The sequence below is a fragment of the Mastigoproctus giganteus genome, chromosome 14 (assembly GCF_048544385.1).
Source record: "Mastigoproctus giganteus isolate SK-2022 chromosome 14, ASM4854438v1, whole genome shotgun sequence".
Lineage (NCBI taxonomy): Eukaryota > Metazoa > Arthropoda > Arachnida > Uropygi > Thelyphonidae > Mastigoproctus > Mastigoproctus giganteus.
The window spans coordinates 79,239,872-79,266,323 of record NC_143588.1 but is presented as its reverse complement, the minus strand read 5'-3'; the positions used below and the strand labels follow the sequence as shown (position 1 = coordinate 79,266,323).

The 26,452-nt window shown below is 35.9% G+C and overlaps 1 protein-coding gene across 3 annotated transcripts in view; it reads left to right on the top strand.

Annotated features, from left to right (window-relative positions):
* The window catches only part of PRL-1 (protein-tyrosine phosphatase 4A family member PRL-1), a 71,080-nt gene extending 52,499 nt beyond the window's left edge, over window positions 1-18,581 (top strand). For all 3 annotated transcript variants that reach the window (XM_090388826.1, XM_090388827.1, XM_090388825.1), the window contains 3 exons: window positions 2,872-3,002; window positions 10,926-11,000; window positions 17,382-18,581. In XM_090388826.1, the coding sequence (XP_090244952.1) occupies window positions 2,872-3,002; window positions 10,926-11,000; window positions 17,382-17,490 (315 nt within the window). In that variant the 3' untranslated portion in view covers window positions 17,491-18,581. The remainder of the gene's footprint in view (window positions 1-2,871; window positions 3,003-10,925; window positions 11,001-17,381) is intronic.
* The last annotated feature ends 7,871 nt before the right edge of the window (window positions 18,582-26,452 follow it).

Below are 26,452 nucleotides of genomic sequence, written 5' to 3'. Positions count from 1 at the left end.
AACAACAGTATTTAGTGAAACCACCTTGCGGTCCAATCACTTTGAGATCATCACAAATATTCTGACCATAGTCATTGTAACATACAGCAGCAAGAATCTGGGACATAACTATCGTAAGTTTCTTTCAGGCCAACAGCATGAATAAGAGGAGTTGATGGTAAAGTATTTCCATTATGAAACAATACTGCTTTCAAACTTGGCTTTGGTGCATCAATGAACAAACGCCATTCAGAGGTATTGTAATCAATGTTCAGTTCGTGCATAAGACCAATGACTTCTTTGCAGACATGTTGTTTTCCAGTGCAAAATATCTTGAAACTCTTCATTTCGCTTACGGTATATTGTAATGTTTGTACCTTTGGCGAGTAAGTTCCACTGTTTTAGTCTGGATACGAGTAATTCTGTCTTCTCTTTGGGTAAGCTCAAGTCGCTTAATTCTTCTTGTTCAGTGTAATGTGGGGCCTTTTTCTTTTTCTGGCTCGTAGTCCAAATCATGTGAAGTACATGGTTCCGCAGCATCTGGTAAAATGATTTCTTCTGTACCTTCATCACTACTTCCAATACCCCAAGATATTGGTGGCACAGGTACTGACAGTTCTTTACTGTGTGGCACTGGCCTAATTGCTGATGGAATATTTCATGCAGTGCTTGCTCTTTTTGGAATTTTTTTTTTTTTTTTTTTAATAGTCGTCAAAATGATTCTTGGGCTCGCACCACACCGTAGGGGCAGACCGGGCTAGCCAGGTGGGTAAAGTGCCTGCCTGGCAACCCAAAGGTCGCGGGTTCGAATCCCGACTTGGGCTTGGATCAGAGTAAAAATGCAAAAACTTTGGGAAGTGCATTATGGCCACAGAAGCCGATGCACCAACAACTAAAAAAAAAAAAAAAAAAAACACCATATAGACGGCAAAAGGTAATGATCTCAACTTGCCATATAACCACAGCCTTGAGTTCATTGTATAACTAATACAAGAGATATGTGGAGCCCAATGTTTTTCTTGGTCACCGATCTTGCAGCCAAAGTACAATGAATATGCAACTTTTGTGACATTTGTATATTTTTTTTTCCTCTGAGTTTTTGGGGTTAAGTGTCCACAAACATAGCAGAAGTTGTCTGGGTGATTGACACAAGTTCTGTGCTTTGTCTTCTCCATTTTAACAATGCATTAACCTAAAAACAGTAAAAGCAATTGGTAAATTTGAACAGAAGGTGAATTCTTGTAGCATAGTTTATCATACACTGTATATTGAACAGTTGGTGTAATAAAAATACTGACTTGTCTGGAAAAGTGCATCAAAATATACTATATTGCAAGAACAGTAATGATGTACTTGCTTAACTTTTAGCCCAATAAACAAAACCAACCAAAAGTTAATAAGTTTAAAAATTGTATTTCAAACAGTAATGATATCTTTGTACAGAATCCAGTTATTTATCTGTATCTTAAAACTGAGATGTGGTAGGAAATTTTTGATTGATTTTAAATTCTATACATAAAACTTGACCAGAAACAGCCATTGATTTGCTGGAGGTAAAAATCATGTTTGGTCGTGTTATTAGAGGGGATGGATAAATGAGGTGTGTGGATTTTTTTTTTTTTTTTAAATACTAAATGACCCACCCACACACCCTTTCCATGTGGCCCACAGCAACCTGCTGGGAAAAAAAAAAAGCTAAAGCTTTTATTGCTTCTTCTGCAGTAATATCTGACAGACCCTCCCCCTCCCCCAAAATTTGGAAATGGGATCATATCCTCCTTTCCTTCCATGTAATCCCTATCAGTGACCTGTAATCAGGAATAACTAAATGTGGGCAGCTGCTTCCCAACCAGTCGTCCTCCAGTGGCTGGTTAGCATACCAAGCCACAAGGAGGTTATGCCTTGTATGTAGCCACAAAAAATGAATGCCGCATTGTTAACTGTGGCACTAAAAGCCTGGGAGTTATTAATAACTCAGTGTGTATGCAGTCACATTGAAATTGTAAACTCTTCTACCGTCAGCTGTCTAGACAATAAATGGAAAATGCAGTGAAAATAGGTAAATTTAAGTTTGGCAGACCATAACCTCCAAATAATTCATTGCATTGGTCATTTTGCCAAACATTTCCACTTTTGGAGATGGAAAATGTGCATCGTATTAATATATCATGCCATATAATAAATTTATCATTTAATATATATTTTATTTATTTTATGTTTTTAATGCAATAATGCCCCAATTTGTAATATTCCTAATTGGGGTTAGTAATTACCATTGTTTAAAGAAAAAAAATCCATGGTAAAAAAAATACGTACGTGTGTGTATATATATATATGTACTAATTAGACATAAAAGGAAATAAAATGTGAGAAGGCACTGTAAGAGAAATTACACGATTTTTTAATAGAAATGAAAGATATCTATATAAACTTGTGCAAAAAGCAGCAAGAGAGATCAACATAACCATAATATAAAATACTTAAACATAAGAGAAATGAACAGAAAATTTTCTTCTGTTCATTGCCTCGTGTCATTTATCAGGACTATTTTCTGTTTTATTATTTTATATATATCCATACAACCACAGTTTAAAATAAATCAAATAAAAGTAAGGGTGAACAGACTAAATTAATACTAAAATGTGAAAAGATGCTGCTAGAATGTTTTCTTTCTTTGATATTGAATAACTTTAAAGGCAGTTTAAAAATATGATCTATTTTAATTGAACTCTTAAATATTTAATAAATATAAAGAAATCCTAAAGAATTTCTTTATTTTCTCCAGTCAGAAGCAGCATTTTTAAAAAATGATGGAAGGTGGTGGAAATGTGTTTGTACTTATTTCAGAAATAAAAAAAAAAATTGTAAAATATAAAACTGTGATAATTATAGGATTGGCAGTTTGATGACGGTTCTCCTCCACCTGCAAAAGTTGTAGAGGATTGGTTTGACCTACTGAGAGTCCGCTTCAGAGAGGATCCGGAGTGTTGCATTGCTGTCCATTGTGTTGCAGGACTCGGCCGGTATTTATATTTCTATTCTTTTAGAATAGTTTTATATATTAGTGTTGCACATCATTTTGATCATAACTATTTTATATCTGAAGAATTTCCTTTCGAATTTTCTGTAGACAATCATTACAGCAGGATGTTAGATTTCAGAAACTTTTGCTAAATTTATTTAACAAACTTGAACAGAAATCCTGCAGGTTAAGAAGAATATTAGTGCTTTGATCTTTTTTATTCAGGAACCCAACTCATCAATTGTACATAGTCTGTTATTTGTAAAATAATTTGTAAGGAAAATCGTTTTAATTTTCATATTTTTAATTGTGTTAAATTAATTTTTAATTATTTTTTAAACTTTGTTACTCTAATATTAAGTTTTTCCTTTTAATTTCTGGAGAGTATCATACGGAAGTGTTCAATGTACTATATTGAGGTAAACTCCTCTTATTATTTTAAAAATATTGACATCAACATAGAACGTATTGAGCATTACAGCTCTGGTTCATACTATCTAATAGTCTGTTATATAAAAACCAGACTTGTGTTTTAACAAAATCCAGTTAACAGGTGAAGAGTTCAGCTAAGATCTGGAAATTGCTGTATATAGAAAATGAAGTGCAATGTACTTATCAAATAAAGAATACATTAGTGTCATCACTGTAAAAGCTAAAGGCTAATTTGGCCTTAACATTAACCCAGCAAAGTCTAAGTGCATGCTCTACTCGCTGAAGAAAGAAACAGCAATCATCTCGCCCAACGTCAGTGGAGTTTCCATCCCAACTGTTCCATATCTAGATTTGGGGGTTGTCTTTGACACAACTCAGATTCAACAAGCACATTTGACAAACTCATCAGTCATGCAGCACACCTGAAATGGAGATCAAAACAACACCTGCATTACATCTCAGACAGGGTTACAGCAACAAAATATGTCAGGACCATTATATACTCCCCACTACTTTATGCAGCTGAAATCTGGGCGTCAGCAGCACCTACGATCAGAAAACCGATCTGGGCAGTGGAATATTGGCTCCTCAAATGGGTAACCTACAAGCACAGGTTACCACCCATGTACATACAACTGAAATGGCCCAGGCTGCCCTCTCTCATTGATGAAAAAGGATTAATAATCACAGTAAAGATGTTGACTGGTTTGATCACATCTCCTTCATTCTGGGATCTCTGTGGCTGGAGGATTCCACCTGCCCAGCTATTTGCCCCTTCATTCATGCCTCCACCTATCAGATTGTTTCCTACCATACCTGATGCTCGGATGAATTCGGGACATCGACGCTGACCTTAAGAAATTTGCCGTCAACCAATGGTATAGTTGGACACTCGGCCCAATATCCTCCATGGGACTGCTAGCTGCATCTGACAATTGCCAAGCCCCGTAACTAATACAAGGAATGGTGACCACAGCAGACATAGTGCCACCATCTCTTGACAAAGCGTTGCAACCCATCGCAACTGTTTAGACGGAAGTGAAACTGCTCCGGTTGGAGACCGCCTGTGAATTAATTAGCGAGCATAATGGGGAAACGAGCCTGACAGTGCTCTTGCTGCTCTGTCCCATGAACTGAGGACGACAGTCACTACTGTAAATTGTATATGTATTTGCCATTTTCGTTTTATCCCTGTATCGTTTAATGCCTTATGGTTTTAATGTTTTTGTAATACCTCATCTGTAAACCCCTGGCCTTTTGGCCGTGAAGGGAAAGTTGCAATACTTAACCATGTAACCAGTTACAATCAAACGTTGCAATAAAGATTCATTCTCTCTCTCTCTCTCTCTCTCTCTCTCTCTCTCTCTCTCTCTCTCTGTGTAATATATATATATATATATATATATATATATATTACACAGAGAGAGAGAGAGAATATATATATTTGATATTGAATGTATATTATATAAAAATTTTCTTGTAGGATTTTTTTTTTCTTAGTTAGTTACTCATCCTCCCATTAAACTGAACTTAATTTACATTCAATTTACAATCTTTCCTTTACAGCCAGCTAATTTCCACAGAAACTCAAAATTCAACCCTCCTACAAAAAAGTGAATATTTTACATGAATCTTTCTATTGTAAAAACTTAACTTGCTCTTGTTTGCCATATTGGTTCAAGTAATCCTTGACAATATTTGTTGTTTCACTTCAGTGATATCACTGTTTTACTGTACAATTTTCAATAAAAATCTAAATTTCCATTAAAATGATACTTTGAAAGATGTGCCAGTTGTTTTTCTCTGTGCAGTGAAACAAGGTGCATTATTTGCTTATTGCCAAGTAATTCTTGCACTGTAATTCTCTGTTAGTTTGCCATACATTGTAACAGTATACAAATGATTGTAAACCCTACTAGTATGTCTGGAAAATTGTCAGCATTTAACTCTGAAACACAGTAACAAAGTTTTGTTATGAATGGTAACAAAGATTGTGTATATGCCTATTGTGTCATCTAGTGTTTCAAGAATTAAGAGATCAAGTTGTGAAGAAATTGCCATTTAGCCTCTGGATCAAAGATAAAACCCCAGATAACTTTATTCCAGGATTAGCTGACTTTACATTTTTCTATATTTGTCAAGAATTACTGTGCAAAAACTTGACTTGCTAATTTCAGATTACACAGTGAACTTGGAGAATCTAGCTAATAATGTCCAAGCTGTGCCTTTTACTGTCAATGGCCAAATGCACCTGGGTATAGTTACCACATTCGAGGCTTACTACTTTTGCTGTGCTCTGAAGTTTTGGTTATTGTTTTGATTTTTCACCCAGGTATCATGAGGCGTCAGCATACTGTCTGTAATTGTATTTTACATTGTTTGTTGGATGAAAAAAATGTTTCTGAAAGGAGATAAAAAAAACAAGTCTTCACACCGTGCCTCTTATCAGTCAGTCACAGTGGAAAAAAAGTCAATGAAAATTTCTCTTACTTAGATCTTGTGTGTAAAATTATATCATCCAGAATGTGTTTCTGGAAACACATTCTGGATGATATGAAACACATTTCAAGTGAAGTGAAATCAGCTATTTCACTTAAAGTGTTTTGATTTACATCATGATTTCTAAAAGCACATCTGTACTAATAAATATAAATCGATGACTACCTTTTTTTCCAAAAAAAAAAAAGAAAAAAAAACCCCAATTGTTGATTGAACACTTAAAGATACAAATGTTATGTTGTGTGTAGCTAATTTTTAATAAGTTTGTGGTCCTCAGTTTGTTAATAAAAGATTTTTAATTAAATAAATGCTAAGTAAAATCAGCATTTATTCTGTAAGCTTATTAAATGAATTTTAATTTCTAGAAGAGTAAATCCGAAGTTAAAAACTTGTTGAATATTGAAACAGTTTGTAATTGTTTCTTGTGGGTTGAGTCATGAAAGCCTTAAGAGATTAACCCTAATGATATTTGGTATATTCTTTGTGCATTGTGTACCAAAATAATTAGCAGTAATTACATGTTGTTCTGTTTGTACAGTTTAACTTAGATTGGAGATGACAAAGCAAATAAATTAGCTTTATAGTGCAGACAAGGCAAGACAATCTCCATCGGCACCTCCGTAGCCAGGTGGGAAGGAGCAGCAGTGCGTAGTACACGCTTCTTGATTAGACTGGGGTTCGAGCCTGTCACCACCAAATGCAAAGATTGCGGGAAGGTCAGGGAATGGCTACCGCATATTCCCGGAGCAATATGGCCTTAGTTGCTAATGCTCCTAAAAAGCAAAACAAACAAACAATCTCCATCCAACATTTTTAAACTGTTTAAAGATTCCATTTAAAGCATTCTTTGAAAATTCCTAATGGAACATTCAAATGATAGCTGTGCACAGAACTACCCCAGTTCTTTGCATAGTAATTCTCGACAAATATAAAAAAATGTAAAGTCAGCTAATCCTGGAATCGAGTTGTTATTATCTGGGATTTTATCTTTGATCCAGAGTCTAAACTGCAGCTTTAGATATGGTTGTCCATGCACAATTAGATGATTAAAAAGTATACACTAACATCAGTGATATAACATAATAAACTAGACTTTCTAACTTAAAATATTCAATTTACACAAGCCAGATGTTTGTGAGATCTTTACCCTTCTGTAATAAAAATCATCTTAAATTACTATAGAACATTTTAAAAATCTTAAACATCATTATTAAACTGAGAAAAACTTTAAATTTTGGGAATGGATGTTGCTTTAGACAACAGGAAACAGTAGTCATCATAGGTGTAGGAACTGTGGAGTCAGAAGAAAAGGGACCTACCATTGAAGAACTCTTGAATTTAGGGCTGTCTGAGAACTGTCTCCTCTTAGCAGCTAAGTTTCCTTTTTCTTTAGAGCCATGTTCATTGTCTAACTTTAAAGTAAACCTCAAATTTAATTTTTTTTCTGCTCAGATATGGTTGCTTTACCAATGTTAAAAAATCTTAGCAAGAAATACACTGGTTTCGCCCTTTTTCAGTCTATTAATAATTATCTTATCTTCTATTGACAACACATTGCAGTTTCTTTTGACTGTAGATGCCATTATTTAACACAAAGGAGCATCAGCATTGAAATTAAAAAGCAAAATGACACAGTATTTCACTTTGAAATAGCCACAAACAAAAAACTCGAACATTGAGTGATTCGAAATAAAATGCCTGAAATAACCTTGCATTGCAGTTGCTTGCAGTAGACTGAGTGAAAGCTAACTGCCCCCCGCTGACAGTTGTACAACAGACAATGCAACAAGGTCATGGGAGACTATCTTGGGTCTACACAGTATTTAAAGCCAAAATTTGATTTCAACTCCTGTAATGACAAATTAAGACTATGTTATACTGAGGATGACCTGAGAGAGATTGGGGGGGGGAGCATGATGTCAATACCAGATGTCTCTGCAGTAGTTAGAGAAGTAAGTGTTGGATATGCTGACCAAGCCAATTACTTGCATGGCTACTGATGTATATGCCTGGCAACCCAAAGATCGCGGGTTCGATTCCCGCCTTGGGCTTGGATCACAGTAAAATGCAAAAACTTTGGGAGGTGCATTATGGCCATAGAAGCTGATGCGCCAACAACTAACAAGAAAGGGGGGGGGGAAACTGATGTATATTGATTACTTCTTCCTGGTGTGCTCTGCCCAATTGCTGGATACTTGTGATTTTATGGAAGAGGGTAATTCTTTCCCTGTTTCTGTTGATTGTGTTATGGTAATCTTTCTGTAACAGGCCTCTAGTATTTCCTAGAGGCCTATCACATACAGTGATGGACTACTTTCAGGCAGAAAGTGCTTACTTTATGGTAACAAATATAATATGAGCAACATCATATTATCATCACTTTAGAAAAAGGTTGCCCTCCTGTTATTGATGTGCCCATCAGCTCTAGTTCGAAGTCTGTGGATGGTTTGCCCTATGTAATATTTACCACACTTGCAATCCAGTTTGCAAATCGTATCTCTCATTAGGCAGGTGCTGGATGAGTAAAGTGACTGCCTGGCAACCCAAAGGTCAAGGGTTCGAATCCCACCTCGGGCTTTGATCAGAGTAAATGTCAAACTTTGGGAGGTGCATTATGGCCACAGAAGCAGATGTGCCAACAACTAACAAAAAAAAAAAAAAAAAAAAATTAGGCAGGTGAATTGCCAAATCAGTAAATATTATTTAGAGCAAACTCTGCAAACTTCCAAGCTAAAGTTGATGAGCACACCAATAACAGCAGAAGAGGTAACTTCCTCCAAAGTGATAATACCTGTTATACTATACCTGAGAACATAAAAGTACTGAACATAGTCCACCACCATCACATTCTATTTAATGTGTTATGGTAATCCCTTTGTATGTGATAGAGGTCTATCACATACAGAGGGAGTACCATAACACATTAAACAGGAGCAAAATTGCTGTCCACCCTCCCTCAAAGATCACACTCTTCCATAACGTCACAAGTTCCTACAAGAATCCAGTGGTCTGGTGCTGAGCACACATCAGGAAGGAGCAATCAACATACATCAGCAAACCATGCAGGCTACCAGCCTCTTCCCCCCCCCCCCCCCCCCCCCCCCCCCCCCCCCCCCCGTCTGTATGCTTGGACATGCAAAATCCATTTGTCTTCTGACTCCATCATTTTTGCACTTAAGGTGGTGATTGATGTTTCCTATAGCTCGAAACAGCATGCATTCCCAAATTTGTGGACGGTTTTTTAAATGTTATAAAGTAATTTCAGATAGTTTTTGCCACAGAAGAAAACGGACAACAACAGCTTCCCCGAAATATTTGGCCTTGTGTAAATTTAATGTTAAGTTATTCTGTTTTTCTAATTGGTATTTAAATGCACCATAATGTTTTTTAGAGGATTAGTTGTACCTGTGTTCATGTTCAGCAAATCCTTCAGCTCCCTTGTTATTGAATGAAACTGTTATCAGCTAAATTTATTGAGATCCTCCTCACAAATAAAAGATGACCACGAATATGGAAATAAATTGATATGGTGGTAGAACTACATCAAGTTTAATTAAAACAGACCTAGGGTTCACTTTCTATGGTAGGACAGAGAAGTCGTTAACTCGATTTTCTAAATAAAGAAAATTGGGAGGTTGTGATAATCGATAAAATTTATGCCTACAGCTCTAGGGAGTGCATTTGGAATTATAAGATAGAGAGGTCATCATCCTACATCGATGATGGTTTTGTGGAGTGAGCTGTGAATGTATCACAGACTTCTGTGAATAAGCAGTTTAAAACTTCTGCAAAAGTGATCTTGGACAATTTAGAAAAGGCTGTAAAACATCTTAACCAAGCTGGTTTGGTTTGCTTCTTCTATTTCCTGTAAAGGACACACTAGGACTTGGTGTTTCTTGTCTCTTTGCTATTCGTGTGAGCACTTTTGCTACTGAGACAGTATGGCAAATTTCTTGTGTATCCTGCCTGATTCTTTTTTCTGGGGGCTAAAGCATCCTTGGGTTACTGTGCTAACCTTGACTCTGGACAAGTCATTGGATTGCTGTGTCTGTGGACTTGGCAGCAGACTCTGGTAGTGGTATTGCTTTCTTCAATAGTATATCAATCAAGAATTGGGAAGGAAGGTGAAAGGCAATATTTTGATGTATGCTAATACGTAAGAGAAATTTCTTAATTTTATGCTGTGATTCCGTATGAGGGAAAAAAAATCAAGAAATTGGACCAAACTCAAGATCCTCCAGGAGGTGGGGAGAACAGTGGTGTCTCTATGCATTTACAGGTATCTAAAACCCTTATGGTCTCTAGAGGTGCCCCAGAATTGTGGAAAAGACACATGGTATAAATAACAGTTTGCAAGCATAGCACAAAACCAAATAAAGTATCCAGTCAATCTTGAACATTTAGAACAAAGACCTAACTAGATCAGTAAATTCATTTCTTTGCACACAACAAAGTTTTCTTTTAATGTCCGATACCTGCATGATCAATAGTGTTACCTTTCAGTTTTCTTTAGAAATATGCAAAAAATAAATAAAAGTTATTGGCTACTCATCCCATTGCTTACTGTTTTTCTATAGTACATTATGTCAAGATCTACAATTGTACTCTAAATTGTCTTCTAGGAAGTAAACTGTAGTCTGTATGTAAGTATAGAGTTACTCATATAAACTCCTGATTTTCAAACATTTTACTGTTTGGAATGCAAATGGGAAAAATAATAATACAAAAGCATTGAATTAATTACTCATGGTATATTCCCAAGTAATAGTTAAATGCTACATATATAGTTAAGCTTATCCAAACTGCATGGCTATATTATGCCCATCATAACAGATTATTTCCAAATTGGTAACTCATGACTGGTTTTTGATGTTTTTATTGATGCAAGTATCCTCGAATATATAATACTGGAATTGTTTTTGAAAGTATAGTAGCTTGATTGCTACTAAGTTTTGCAACATTTGGTCGTTTATTTTATTTATTTTTTATATAGTGCTCCAGTGTTGGTAGCTCTTGCTTTGATAGAACTTGGAATGAAGTATGAAGATGCAGTGGAGTTGATTAGGCAGTGAGTATCTCTCTCTCTCCCCTTTGCCCTGCTTGTGTGTGTGTACATATTTCTCACATTAATATTTGCTAAATTTTTGAAGTGAAACTTCTTTAGACGCACTCCCAGCAGTTTTCAGATGGGAGTAACTTGTGTTCATGGATCAATGAAAATGCAACAGTAACATTAAGTAAATGCATTACAGGCGTTCTGAACAGCCAAATATCGTACTGGGATGGATGCATCGGTTCTCATCCAATAACCGAAGTTTAAGCACCATTAGGCTTGGTTAGTAATTGGGAGGGTGACCACCTGGGAATACCCAGTGTAGTTGACTTTCTGCCTTCCTTTCTTTTTAATTGATAAGGTAATAAAGTGTAAATCCATGCTTTATCTTTACTTTTATAGCCTGTGGATAATATTACTCTTATTGGATTCTCTTATTAGAATTGCTGTTAATAGAATTAAAATTCAATATGTAGACATGATCACAATGACCAGCGCTTACTACATAACGTATAGTGAATTGTATTTTGTTATGGAGTGTCCATCGTACAGTGAACCAATCATAAAGCGGGGATCCACTGTAGTGAGAATTGTAAGGCATATATAGAGCACATACATGCAATGCATCCATGGAGTGACAAAAATCGACAAGAAAATGCAACATGAAATGATTCAATCCTTCCCCCCCCCCACGCACACACTATTGTACCCCCACGCACACACTATTGTACCACTCTGTACTGGGCACGAGCGACACATGACCCAATCAGTACCCCTGCTGATTGCATCATGCTATTTCTTTCATCATTCTCCACAGTATTTAATAAAAAAAAATTATAATTCAACATGTCAAAGACTAATAGTGAGCTTTATAAGGTGTATAGAGCAAGTATACATGCAATGTGACCACCGAAATCACCTCCATTTAGTACAAAGGAGAAATCTAAGCTATTTCGACAGTGGAAGAAATTACAGCACACAATGGAATTGAACAAAGAAGCCAGAGAAGGTCCATCCACAACTCTGGAGCCTTACATCTCTCCAGAAATGTTAGAAGTGAATTTTAAGGAGTCATGGAAGTTGATACTGCAAATGAAAACAATGAAGAGTCTTCTAAGTCCACTCATAAACGAAAAGTGAAGAAGCCGAAGCCAACTGCCAGAAGTACTCCGTAAAATCATTCAACACGTAGCCAGCATAATACACAGTCGGAGCAGCAACAGGATTATAAGAAACACTGGAGCATCCATGCACGGTTTAAGTGTACATTCCTGGATAATGATTTTGGTTCAGTCTGTTCTGTGTGTGATCGGCTTTGGTTCAAGAATGTGGTGAAGATTGTAGCAGATCGAGATCATGCTCTTCAAACAGCATTTCGAAATGAGGATGTAAGTCAAACATTGGCCTGTAACAGCTGTTGTGGCTCTCTCAAGAACAAAATGATTCTGGCTCTATTGAAGTCAAATGGTTTTAGATATCATCTGATTCCACAGCACTTGCTGAAACTAGATTTGGTAACAGAATGTCTGGTATCTCCAAGGCTCCCATTCATGCAGATTCGTCACCTGTGGCGGTCAAGTAATAAATGTTCACCTAAAGAAGTTTCACTTAACCTCCGCTATGCATGCTCAGCACACACATTTTTTTTTATAATATCCATATGCTTGAATTGTATTCAGATATCAAGTGAAAAAAAGAAGTTTGCTAATGTATATGCAGTAAAACTAATTATTTTAATAAAGATAAGTTTGGCCTAGCGGTATTGATGTCTCCAGTTGTGACACGCACACTAATAGAACCTGACAAGCCCTTTTTTTTTTTTTTTTAATTCTACTTTCTATATAAACAGTGCTTGTCCTTTTCCTAATCAATTGAAATAGTTTTGTTAAATTAAATTTTTTAATGAAACATTTAAATTTAAAAATGGTTTTTACACTTATTTTCAGAAAATCAGTTTTATTAATTCTCTTAGAGATAATTTAACATAAAATATAAATGAAACTCCTACTCTCCTATTTTTATGTTCATAATTCCATTTAAAGTACATAAGTTCAAATGAATGCATAATTACCTATTACTACATTTTGCCAATTTCTTTTAACTCTGTATGCACAATAGTTATTTCCTAAACTACTGAAGTAAAACTTTGCATATATTTTGGTAGCAAGATAGAGGAAGATCTGATAGTCTCAAACTGCTGATTAATGTGCAACAGATGTTTTTCAAGAAATTCAGTCAAGCTTGTCAGCAGGTTGGCATCTGTTATAATGACCTAAATGACTGATGTAGCCATACCCTCTGACAAAAGGTTGTATAATTAGTTATCTATGCAGAAACTGTATAGCTAGGATGTTGATGGTCTTCCTAGCAGACTTTCACATACAAAAGATATGCTTGTTGAATGTGGTTAGTATTGATTATTCACAGGGCTTCACAAACATAATCACTATGGTGACTACATTTGATTTAGCATCTAGTAGTTTACAGGCAGTCTAGCTGCTGTGAGATTGAAAGTTCTTTGTTTTACAGTCATCATCGGTCTTCATCTTGCAAGGATTGGCAAGACTTTCAACGAAAGTACGGCACAATAGACTAATTATACTATTCAATGTGCTGTTCAATTATCAACAGCATCATTTTGCACAATGAATATTATTGGTCAAAGGAACACTGGAAAGTAATAGCCCAATAAGTTATATTTAGCTTTTGTTAGAATTGCACAAAAATTCAAGTTGCCTTAAGAGAATTTTGCGATTAGCTTATTCAACATTGATACAGCAAACTTCATCCTTTTTCATCATTAATTAATCTGAGAAAAAATAAATATTCAATGGTTTTTCATCCATGAAAAGAATGTTTGCATGATTGTTGTTAATCAGGTGTTTGTAATTCAGGAGTGACCCAGTATTTTAACAACTTGTGTTCTTCGACTTGCTTTTTGACATTGGCATTACAGCTCATCCTGCTGGTTATAACACCCAACATAGGTGTTTTTCAGGTGTTGTTCAAGGAAAATGATAATTAGTAGACATGTGCTCTACAGCATGCATTTTCATCATGTAACAGTCAGGGATAGGTTCCATAAAAGCTTATCTCATTTTCAAAATTAAAGGTTATTTAATAAAAATAAAACATGCATGAGCAATATTAATTCATTTTTTAATGTCTAATTTTTTGATCAGAGGACAGGTGGGATAGGGAAGAAATCTTCTTATATTTATTTTTATTTATTTTTTATTTTATTTATTTTTTTTAAGAATGAAAAGCTAGTATTTTTACAAATGTAATGTTTAAATTCTTTTGGTAGGACGATGTATATACCCACTGGTGGCATTGAATGTAAACAGCTACAATGTAATTATATTTTGGGTGTGTTTAATTATTTTGATAGTTGTTTCACCACAGTATCAACAAATTACATCTATATATGTACGGATTTTCTTAAAACTTACAGCAGTGATTCTTGAACTCTAGTTATTTGAGGCATGCTTTAGATAGGCTGCTAACGTAAAAAACATGTGTAATGCATCTAAAGATGTGTCGTGAATTTCCACATATTAATGGAAACTGCTTGCAGCTTCTCACTGACAGTTTTTGGCCCTACAACCATCTTATTTTCCATTAGTTGGAATGGAGTGTTTTGTAACCTGGTGGCATCCCAAAGTGCTGTGGCACCCTAGTTAAGAATCTCTACTCTAAGAGGGACATGCTGTCATCTATTGACTGTACTTGAAGCAGTAGTAGCCATTTTTATGTTTACAGTAGTTTTGAAAATTTGCATAGTGTGAGGGTTGTAACCTTTCTTTATGATTTGAGACATATCACAACTATGTAAACAGACAGAAAGTAAAGAAATCCTAGAGTTCAAATCCAGAAATTGGTGGAACTGAATCAGGTGATGCTTGTATAAATATAGGGAATACTATAACATCAGAAATAAAAGCAATGGTGAGGTTTTATTAAACTCATATGGAATACAGTAATACCCCGAAGTTACGCGATAGTCGGGGTACAACTTTGCATATAAATACATATAAATTTTGCTTAATTGGGACCAAGGACTAACAAAAACACTAGTTTAGAAGAAAAATATTAATAAAATTGCAGTTCTTTATACATATTAATACAAAATATGTATTAAAAAAACAAATGACTTGCGTTAAAAAGTTATTTCGATGTCGATGGCTTCATAAAATCTAACAAATTCGTCTGAAGACACAGCGCGTTCCCTTTTTTCACGCAGAATTTCTTCGTAGCAAGCTAATAATTTTTTTATTCCTTGCTTTGTAGCTATAACGCGTTCTTCGTTGGAGTCTATGTTTTCTAAAATTTTTAAGCCCTTTACAATTGAGATCTTTTCAATTTTCAACCTGTCAAGTTTGCAATTGTCATGTGCTTTTCGCCATTGCTTCATTTAGGCCTGTAGCACGTGCAATATCACATGGTCTTTCATTTCGCTCAAAGCGTTTCACAATTTTATATTTTTTCTCTATCGACAGAGGCGAACTGGCCATAAGCCTTACCGGGGAAACCCCGGTGGGCCAGTGTGATTTTGGCCATAAACCATAGTGCGAGGCCACTATAAATTTTCCCGGGTAAGAATTTTTGATCCAGTCCGCCTCTGTTTATCGATAATTGCTTTTCTTTTTCTCTCTGAATCTGCAGTGTCTTCACCAGGACGCTTCCTTTTCACACCTTTTAATTCTTTTTCTCATTTTTAGGGAATAAAGCACAATTACAAAACGAGGAGCACGCTTGATACGCATAAACAAAGCTGCGCGCATGTAGCAACTGAATAAACAACACCATAAAGGCAGAGATACACTATTAACACCTCATATTTCTAGGGGTTACTACCATAAAACAATAAAAATCCAGTTGCGTTTCTGCTAGTGAAATCTGTTATAAACTGGTAGTAAACTCGATCTAATTGCATTTGCGATTATACCGATAGCTGGAAATGTGTGGGTTTTTACGTTATTATGGTGAAATGTGTTTCCCCTTCACTGATATAAAAAACATAAAAGCAGCAAAGTTTAATTTTGTTCATCTTTCGCTCTCAATCTCTGCCGTCGCACCGGATATTGATAACATATGAAAAACGACCTTGAAGATAGTGGGCGGCAGCGTTGCCAAACGAAAAAATCAAGAACCGCGTAACTCCGAGTTCGCGTAAGTCGGGGTAGCGTAAGTCGGGGTATTACTGTATAAGCTCAATTTCTACACTCAATTGCTAGCAGGTGATATTTCAGGATTCTTATCAAACCCCATCACCAGACCATAAATGCTTGGGGGGGGGGGAAGAATTAGAAGAACATATACCAACTATGTAAAATAAATTGATAGATAATTAATTAGATGCAATTTTAACTTTTTTTTTTTTCTAATTTTTGTTTGTTATAAGACAATCTGAGGTGTACTGAGGAATTTAGAAACTATAACCAAGATAAAACATAAGATTAAATGGTAACCACAAAAACTGTATACTGTGGATATGGCCCTCTTACTTCCTACATAGCAATTTGATTCCAACTAGTGCACAGGCTTTATAAAGAATAACTAGGCTATCCCAGTGAATAAGAAACACCCTGAGGGCACAGGTTGTAAGACAACTGTGCTGGTTCTAGGCTATAGCCCTGAATCAGGAGTTTTAGCTGGAAGAATGACACCAAACAGAAAATCTTGCATATCTGTACACAAATGGAGTACGTTACATCCTATTAGTTCCAACGATGTCCAGTTCTTTTTTACTCTTATGGTGAAGTCTGGTGGGTAGTTATCTCATGATTGGTCAGTAACTGTTTTGTTGTTTCATTTTCTATTCTTTTGAAGATGTCAAAGTGCAGAAATTTGATCCTTGTTTTCTGTTGATAGAAAGATCACTAAAGCCTGATGAAGAAGGCCTTTTTCAAAAGAAGGTTATTTTGTAATTTTGATCAGTGGTGTGATGAGTACAGTTGTATCTCCGAATTTCCAAAGGTTCCAGCATTGGAAGCCATGGTAATCTGTATCCAATTTGTTGGACCTACCATACTATACAACCTTTCTGTGTTCATCCAGTCTAGATAGAAGCTGCTGGTAGGATTCTCCAATGTAGGTGACTCCACAACCACGTGTATGGTATACAGGCCCTCTGGGATTTTCATCCGGTATTTTTAGGCATTGTTTGAGGGATGATGAACTACAGCATTTATGATCTGATGATGGAACCTGAAACTGTTGCCTATTAACAATTTAGTGTAGAAATTGAGCATTAAAAAACAAAACAAAAAAAAAAACTGGCCTGTGCACTTTCCAGAAACATTACAAAATAAATGTTTTAAGCTAAGTATGCATTTCAGTTTTTGCCATTTCATTAACATGTCACCTACACACCATCCTTTACCTTTTTTTTAGCAAACGACGGGGAGCAATCAATGCTAAGCAGTTGTCCTACTTGGAAAGGTACCGTCCTAAGTCCCGACTGAAGATCAAGAATGGACATAAGCAATGCATCATTCAGTGAAGATCCTTAAAGCTCTCATAAAATTTCATGATCTAAATCAGATTGTTAGTCAAGTCCAGTTGTGCACGGTGTTGGTGGAATATTGTTTCAGTTAAATAGGGTGCATTGTTTTTTGAAACTTTTTTTTTTTTCTTACTTGTGTGTAAATTATGTTCTTTTTAAGAATTCACATTTAAAAATAAAAAAAAAAAGACAAGAAAAATAGGGAAAAAAAATGCTGAAACATTTCATTTCAGTTAGGATCCACTTAGTCTTCCAGTAATCTCATCATTTCCCTCCCTTGCATTAAGAATCTTTGTTTGGCAACGGTGGAGATGTGATTGTTACATTACAGTAGCAGCAGCTGCAGCTGTTTGTTAGTCTTGTAACTTGGGTATATATATTGGTGTGTGGTGTTGGGACATTCAGTTAGGATTCTGTGTACTGTGTGGAAATGTTAGATTTTTCTGTGACATCAGAACATTTCACATACTGTTTCTATGAAAGGACAATTATCGGGTGTTTTAGATATTATTTTTTGGATCTGTTTTGAAATCTATCAGTTCACTAGAACAGCATTTGGAGAATTGCTCTGCAGCTTTGTTTTAGTATGAAATGAATTGTTGGGATTGGTTGATTACATCTATGATATTAACTTCCATGCTAAATCAATTGCAAGGAGATATATAAGGTCAGATCATTTGTTTCTTATACCTCAGTACCCAAGAAAGGTATTCATCAGTCTTCACTTCTTGAGACCATCCTGCAGTGTGTGGGCACCCTTCCTTCCCATCCTGCACCAGTAGATGTGTAGGTGGTGGCTTAAGATCTCAGTGCAGTTGTTGAGTCTCTGTAGCCATTTCTTACCTGGCTGTTTGGTGTCTTGGATGTCTCTTGAACATTTCTTTCTCTCAGAGGAAGACACAAACATTGGAATAAATTTTTTCACTGTGTCGCTTTTGATATTGCATTAAAGTATGCCAATTAGTACAGAGCCCATTTTTGCCTGTAATTCCAACCTAAAGCTGTACATGGCCAAGAGTGGATTTTAATTTGACTGATTGTCACACATTGTAAGTTTGTTGTATTTTAATAAATGATAGTTGTCAAGAGTTCTGTCTTTCTTATACTTTTATGGAATGTGCATAATCAGAATAACTTGTCATACTTCCCCGTATCATGTATCTCCATTCATTTTTTAACACGTGTCAAAATATTCTGTAACACATTTGAACAACTTTATAATGAGAAAATAAAACCAAGAGTTGTTTTATAATTTAAATTCTTACTTTTTTTTCCTTCTAGATATTAAGTTGTCTTTGAATTGTTTATTTAAGAGAAACAAAATGGTAACGAATATTTACTATTGATTTTTGCATTTTAACTTGGCTATAATTTTTTTTTCTTTATGCAAAGTTTTATTGGAATTAACCTAAATACTATCAAGAGATTTTAAAGTCCATTATGCATCAAAAGTGCTATTCAAATAACCCAAACCAACTTCCACTAAAGTCATAAATATGTGGTTGTTAAACGGTGTCATGTTTTAACAAGGAAATATTGAATGTAGAATGGCATTACTTATAACATTTAATGCGAGAACATGGAAAATAATATGTTTAAACCTGTCAGCAAATGCATATTTTTTATTGCATAAGTGACTTAAATGGAAAACTTGCCAATTCTTTAAATTTTTCATTAACTTTTTATCTTTATCAGTTCAATAGAACAGTGTTGGACAATTGCTATATAGCTTTATTTCAATATGAAATGAATTGTTTGGAGTTGGTTGATCACATCCATTAACTTCTGATTAACTTTATTTTTATCTGACATATCTGACTCAGCCTTTAGATTGTAACATGGCTCTATATAATTATTTCATGTTGAAATTTTTATGAACAAATACAAATGGCAGAAAGATGCTCAAATTTTTCAAAACCTTGTATTCAAATACAAGGTTTTGAAAATAATATAATCTGAAAATTTCGCACACTTATTCTACACCTTAGTTCAGTGGACATGAGTCTTTAAACTCTTTGTCCGTGTAGTGGTTTCACCAAAAGTCGCTTGTTTGCAGAACTTTGTGTTCAAATCCCATCAGAGACAAGGAATTTTTAAAGGCCTCACCAGTCAAGGCTGTAGTTAATTTATCTCAGGTGGAAGGGAAGTAAGGTTTAACATGAGTTTTTTTTCAGCTTGCACAGCATAATGGCATACTCTGAGTGGATCATGTTGCAAGCCTACATGACTGCTAAATACAGTTGATTGTATTCATGATTTTTTTGTAAACTCTTACCTTAGTGTTATATACATAACAGTAAAGTACATTAACATCAGTTAACCAGTAAGTTCCTACAGGGAAACACAAAATAGCTTAAATTGACAAATGTTTTCCAAGCATCAGGAAATTCAACAGGTACATACTATAGTACATGATATCTAGCTGTATCACAAACAATTTTAGCATTAGACTGCAGAATAACCATATTGCAGAATTGAGGATTTTAGCCCATTAGCAGTTGTAAAAAATTTGAAATTCCTCTGTGCATGCGAAAATTTGAAAAATCAGCAAAATATAATTCAAAACTAAATTATTTTCAGTCTTTTCTGACCACAACTATGAAGAATCTATGTTAAAAACATATTTAATTAAATTTTGAAAATTAAAACTCCCTTTGGACTTGTCGGTAAGAGAATGCAAATATAAAAACCATGCCCTTCAACCTACTCTTTGATTAGAGGGGAGTGTCAGTAATAGGGGCACTCACTGCATGAAACGTGAAGCACATGTAAACAGCTTGATTCCAGATGATACATCAATATCACAAAACCAGAGAACATTACCAATTGGAGGAAAGTGCATGGCCGTAAAACAAACTTACTGTCAATAGTTCATGGCATGTCAAGCAACATGTGCATATAATTAGGTTTAACTTAATCATGAAGTTTTCCCAATTGCGTGATAACAGACATTTTTGGAATTTCCTGAGGTGAATTTAAAGAAACATTTCCAACAACTCGTGGTCAGCTGTGGTTAGCCTGTCGAAAGTGGTCCAAGGAGGGGAAACCCAAGAAGCGCCGGCAATGTGTTGGACGACCACCACTCATCGATGTTCGAAGTGAGTGACAGGAGTAATGTGTCAACACAGTACATTGAACCCTGCTGAAGATGGGGCTGCACTGAGTGCCCATGCTAACCATGGTTCAGCGCCTACAATTGGTGCAAGAGCATCAAAACTGGACCTTGAGTGATTGGAAAAAGATCAACTGATCTGATTAATCACGTTTTCTGTTGCACCATGTGGACGGCCAGGTACATGTGTTCAGTTTACTGTTGTGCACCATTGGACAAAAACAGCTGATGGCGATGTTCTGCTGGGGATACCTTGGGTCCAGTCGTCCATGTGCTGGGCACTCTGACATCTACCACCTACCTAAACATTGCTGACCAGGTATACCCTTTCATGGCAATGGTTTTCCCCTCTGGCGGTGCCATCTTTCAGCAGGATAATGCACCATGCCACACCACTGAAATTGTTCAAGACTGGTTTGTAGAACATGAGGAAAACTTACAGGTATTGCCTGGCCTCCAAATTCCCCCAACTTCAATCCAATCGAGCATCTGTGGTTTGTGTTGGAACAGCAACTCTGATCTGCAGCATATCAACCACAGACCTTACAGGAGTTAAGATCTACTGGTTACATGTTGGTACCAGATACCACAAGACACATTTAGAAATCTTGTCCATTCCTCGCCAGGTATGAGCTGTTTTGGCTGCTGCGCATCGAGGACCAACATCATATTAGGTAGGTGATCATAATGTTTTGGCTCATTGGTGTATATGGCAAACAATTTAAAATTGGTGCTTATTTTGCTATATATATTTTTTATTTATTTTTTTCTGTCTGGTGTTAATCTTCCCCCCCCCCCCCCTTTGGTTAAAATTTATTGGTACTTGTAATTTTTATGTGAAAATTGCCTGATATTTTAATTAATAGAACATTTACAAAATTTGCTAACTAATTTATTTATTAACTAAATAATTATAATAAAGATACTGAATTGTTACCATCTTCACTTGGGAATTAAAAATAATGCTGTCCAGTCTTCAGCTAACATCCCATTTTATACTGTTGACCACATACAAAAAACATTTGCCACATTCTAGGCCTCCCATTCCTTATACTGTCATTTCTCAGGTGAAATTTTGGATCTGGATCAGGTTCTTTCATTGACACACCCATTCAGTAATGATAAACTCTAATTCTAGGCTTGCAGTAATTGGTTTGAAGCAAGACCACAGATATATGTGGTATATTCCTTAGTCCATATAGTCCTTGGATTTGAAATGAGCTGGGAGATCATTTGAGAGTATTCATTGGAAAGTTATCAATGCAGGAGTAAACTAACTTCTCTAAACCTTGTAAAATCAATGCTGTGATTGCTACTGTCAGTGGTTAAAGGAGAAATTAAAATGCAGGCCTAATGACTAGCACTGGTTATAACCACCATCCTTACACCAAGTGGGAAAGACTTGGGTTCAAATTCCATCTGCACACAAGGAACTTTGGTGAGACTTTTTCATATTTTGATCAAGTTAATCAGTCTTAGGCAATGGTTTGTGTGGCTTTTTATCCAGTAAAACAAACTGACTGAAGAATATACACAACCAACTTACAGACAGTATGCTAATACTTTGTGGCCTTAGTTGCCATGCCATAAATTCAAACCTACATCAGATGTGATAATTGTTAACTCTTCCCTAGGTAATTCAGATTAGTATTTAATTCTCTCTCTAAATAGGGTTATCCACATTTAATAACTCCTTTGACCATTTTCATTGTAAAATTACCCATAACATATGTCCACTTATACTCCCATTTTTGAAAACATTTTGTGCAGAAATGAAAGTAATTTGACTTTGTAAACAGCTACTTTTCTGTTCCTCTACTAAAGAATCATTTTCAGCAAGTGGTTCTTTAATGGAAGCACAGTTTCCTCAATAGGTTGATAATCAGGAGGCACAATTATGAACTTGTGCCACAGTACAAACTCATATTTGAATATCCTCCTGTACCACAAACTGAAAGCTGTTATTAGGTTTGGCTTCTAGTGGAATAGTTGGAAGTTTTTGTTTTTTTTTTTTTTGTATCCTCTCATCCTAATTGTGGTATTGGTTGGGAGAAAGGAAATAGTGTTCTAGGGTCAAGCTTTCTAGAAAAATTGGTAGTAGAGCACTGTGGGTGGCAATAATTACACATGGCATTTTGCCTTTGCTTTATAGTCCCTAGAATTGAAATAGAACTTATTTGATCATTGTGGAAAGACCCATAAGAGAGCTACAGTGAATATAGGAAATCTAACGTGTGTACTTTTACAGGAGTATACAGGGATACCTCTACATACCATGTAAAATCAGTGCTGCATTACATGATCTTGAATTTATCCATGTGGAAAGGCCTGTATTTGAATCCAGTCTCTGCAGGAAGAACTGTTATTGGCCTTTTTTTTAATGTGGCAGTCAGCCTTGGGCAAAGGTCACATAATTTTTATCTCTTGGAAACTTGACACACATTAATCCATTATATGGATCTGTTTCTTACAAAACAAGATTGTTTTGTTAACACTATTCAAGTTACCATAATGTATGGCATTCTGCAGGAGTTTCAGCAGTAAAGCAATAAAGAAAAACAGTTTCAGAAACAAAAAAGCCATTGACACCAAAGAAGAGAAAATCTACCAGCTGATTCCAGTCAATTTTGTAACAGAAAGCAAAGTTTCACACTATAAGGTTGCACTGATTTGGGAAAAGAACTTCAAATGGGCACTCAGTATCAATAACTGGCTTAAGGGCTGCAGAGAAGATCTGGCAAAGTACAATTCATGTAACATAATATCAATAAAACATCTTACAAGTAGAAACTACATAAGACAAGTGGTGGCTTATAGTCAGATTTCAGGTTTGTGCAGTCTTTATTTACTTATTTTTTTTTCCTAAGTTATAATTATATAATTATAAATTATTTTTATATATTATATATTCCATCAGCATGAATTGTTGAGGAGGCTTCCATCCTGCAGTGGGTTGATAATGGCTGCACTTTTCCTTTTTTTTTTTTTAAGTTTGTACCAAGAAGTTGCACTGGTCAGCTGCTTTTTGTTTTTTTTTTTGCTCTATTATAGATACCGTATAAGCGTTCTTTTTACTCTGACGCGTTTTAACGTGCTATATCATATATCTTCGCAGTTAATTCGGACTACCTCTGATGATCGCTTACAAAAGAGTAAAAAGAAAGTAGGAAAAAGTGTGACTAAGCAACTCTACTGTACGCAAATAAATATTGGCAAACGCCCGGTGTCACCACAACGTGAATGGGTGCCAAACCAGCAATTTCATTCACTGCTTCTTTTTCCTGTACGTTTCGTCGCTAGTAATACGGGCCTACGAATTTCAACTTTTTAATAGCTGTTTTGATTTCATAATTCGGATATACTGATTTCGAAATACATATGAAGAATTTTTTTAAATTGGGGAGAAAGAAAAAAAGTAATATAGATGAAATTTTAACACAGTGAAAGCTTTTTATCGTAATAAAAAAAAACGCATAATAAATTATAATGTTTTATTAATTTATTGATATAGTTCAATTACGATAGTCACAATTACGTTTCTATGGCAAGGCTTCATTGCTCTTTCGAACTGTTTATCTGAATTTTCCCATTTCAGGACTCACAAAAACCCTTATTATCATCATTTGGGATATTGTTCTTGCATTTCCCATGTTATATTACGATGTCAACTGTCGCACAGTGACTCGGTTGACCCCGTACAACACCCTGTACCTTTCGCTAAACCACGAACATCCACTTTGAATAATCATTTACAGTTCAATCGGCGGGAAGTAGTTTGACTCGTTCGATACCATTCTTTGTACACCTTAACCCATGGCCGGCGCTAAGGGTACGCAATGAGGCAAGTGCCACAGGCGCTGCTAGATGCTCTACTGTATACAGTGAAACTTCTCCTAACGGACACCTCTCGTTAACGGACATTTTCAAATTCCCTAACTCACCTCCATTGGTTTTAACGTGTTTGCAGCTTCTGTCTAGCGGACATTCTCTGTAACGGACGCGGACAGGCAAACTGCACTGTTTCGTTTAGATTAGCACTTAATTTGATCTCCCCATAACGGACAGCGGGCGAGCTTACGGCCCTTTTTCTAGGAACTTTTCTTCCACGTATTGCCTCAATCGTGTGTTTATTTTCTATTTCCGATTCTCTGAATTTTATCAAGGTTTACGTCGCGGTTCTAAACCCTTTTTCAAGAATTTTAAGGTACGTGTAAAACTTCTGATGAATTCGGTGTGTGCAGGGGGGTGGGAATATGGTCGGCCTTTCGTCTTTTCAGTTTCAGTTTTCAGTTTTGTTCAGTGTCGTGTGAAGTGCACAATGTCTTCTCGTAAACATTTAACTTTAAAAGATAAAGTCGAACTCATTAATGCGTATGATCGGCAAAAGAATAGTGTTCCCACTCTCGCTGCAAAATTCAAAATCGGGAAGACGCAGGTAAGCGACATCCTAAAGAAAAAAAATGAACTGCTCAAACAATTTTGGCAACACGTAAATGATCAGGTTCAAAAATCATTCCCGAAAACTGTTGGACTTCAAACTGACAATGTTACATATGAGTGGTTTTGTCGCGAACGTGCTAAAAAAATTCCCATTAATGGGCCTATTATTAGGGAAAAGGCTTTGGGAGTTGCGAAATCTATGGCAGTAAATGAGTTCAAAGCTTCTGTGGGATGGCTAGACAAGTTCAAAACTCGGCATAAAATTTCTTGGAAAACCGTAAGTGATGAAGGTGGATCTGTTGATACTGGGGTTGTAACAGAGTGGACCATCAAATTGGAAGATTTATGTCGTGATTTTGAAGTTAAGGATATTTACAACTGTGACGAAACAAGGTTGTTTTTTAAAGCTCTTCCTGAAAAAACAGAGTCTAAAAAACGAAAAGTGCCAGGGCGGAAAAATTTCTAAGGAACACTTGACTGTACTATTGTGTACAAATATGCTGGGAGACTTTGAACAACCTCTTGTTACAGGAAACTCAAAATCCTCGTTGTTTCAAGGGCATAAAGTTGAATCTTTTGAATGTTGACTGGAAGTCTAATAAAAAAGCGTGGATGACACGAGATATCATAAGCGAATGGATAAGTCACTTTAACCAAAACATGATTCGCCGAAACAGAAAAATTATTCTTTTCATGGATAATGTTGCATCTCACCCGCACATTGAATTGTCCAACATTCAAATCGTTTTTCTGCCACCGAACACATCTGCAGAGTGTCAGCCCTTGGATCAAGGGATAATAAAAAAAATTTAAACTTCACTACAGAAAACGTGTTTTAAGACATCTCATTGCAAACATGAACGATGTAACATGTGCGAGTGACCTTGCAACGAAAATCAGCATCCTAGATGCGATTCAATGGACTTCCTCTTCAGTAAACGCAATTAGAAAACAAACTGGTGAACTGTTTTGTAAAGTCTGGCTTCTCAAACGCAAAAATTGAAGTTGTGAACAGCAATGTGGAGCAAGAAGAAGAACAAGAACTTCATCTATTGATAATGTACGATACTTCAGCTACAAGTGATATATCCTGGCTACAAAGATATAGACTCGAACCTCACTACAGAAGATGGTGCTCTAGATATCAACGACATTATCATCGATATTTTTCAAGAAGTTCCTCATGAGGATGAAGAAATGGAAGGAGGTCATTATGTCGAAGAACATTAACGACGAACCACCGATGAAAATAGAAGCGCTCATACAAATCAATCGTTTAAAAATGTTTTTCGCCGCTGAAGTATCTTACTGAAGGACTTTCGATGGTTTCTTCACTCCAAACAAATGTTGAAAACAAAATAATCAGCCGGAAGAAGGTGCAGAAGAAAATAAGTGATTACGGTATGT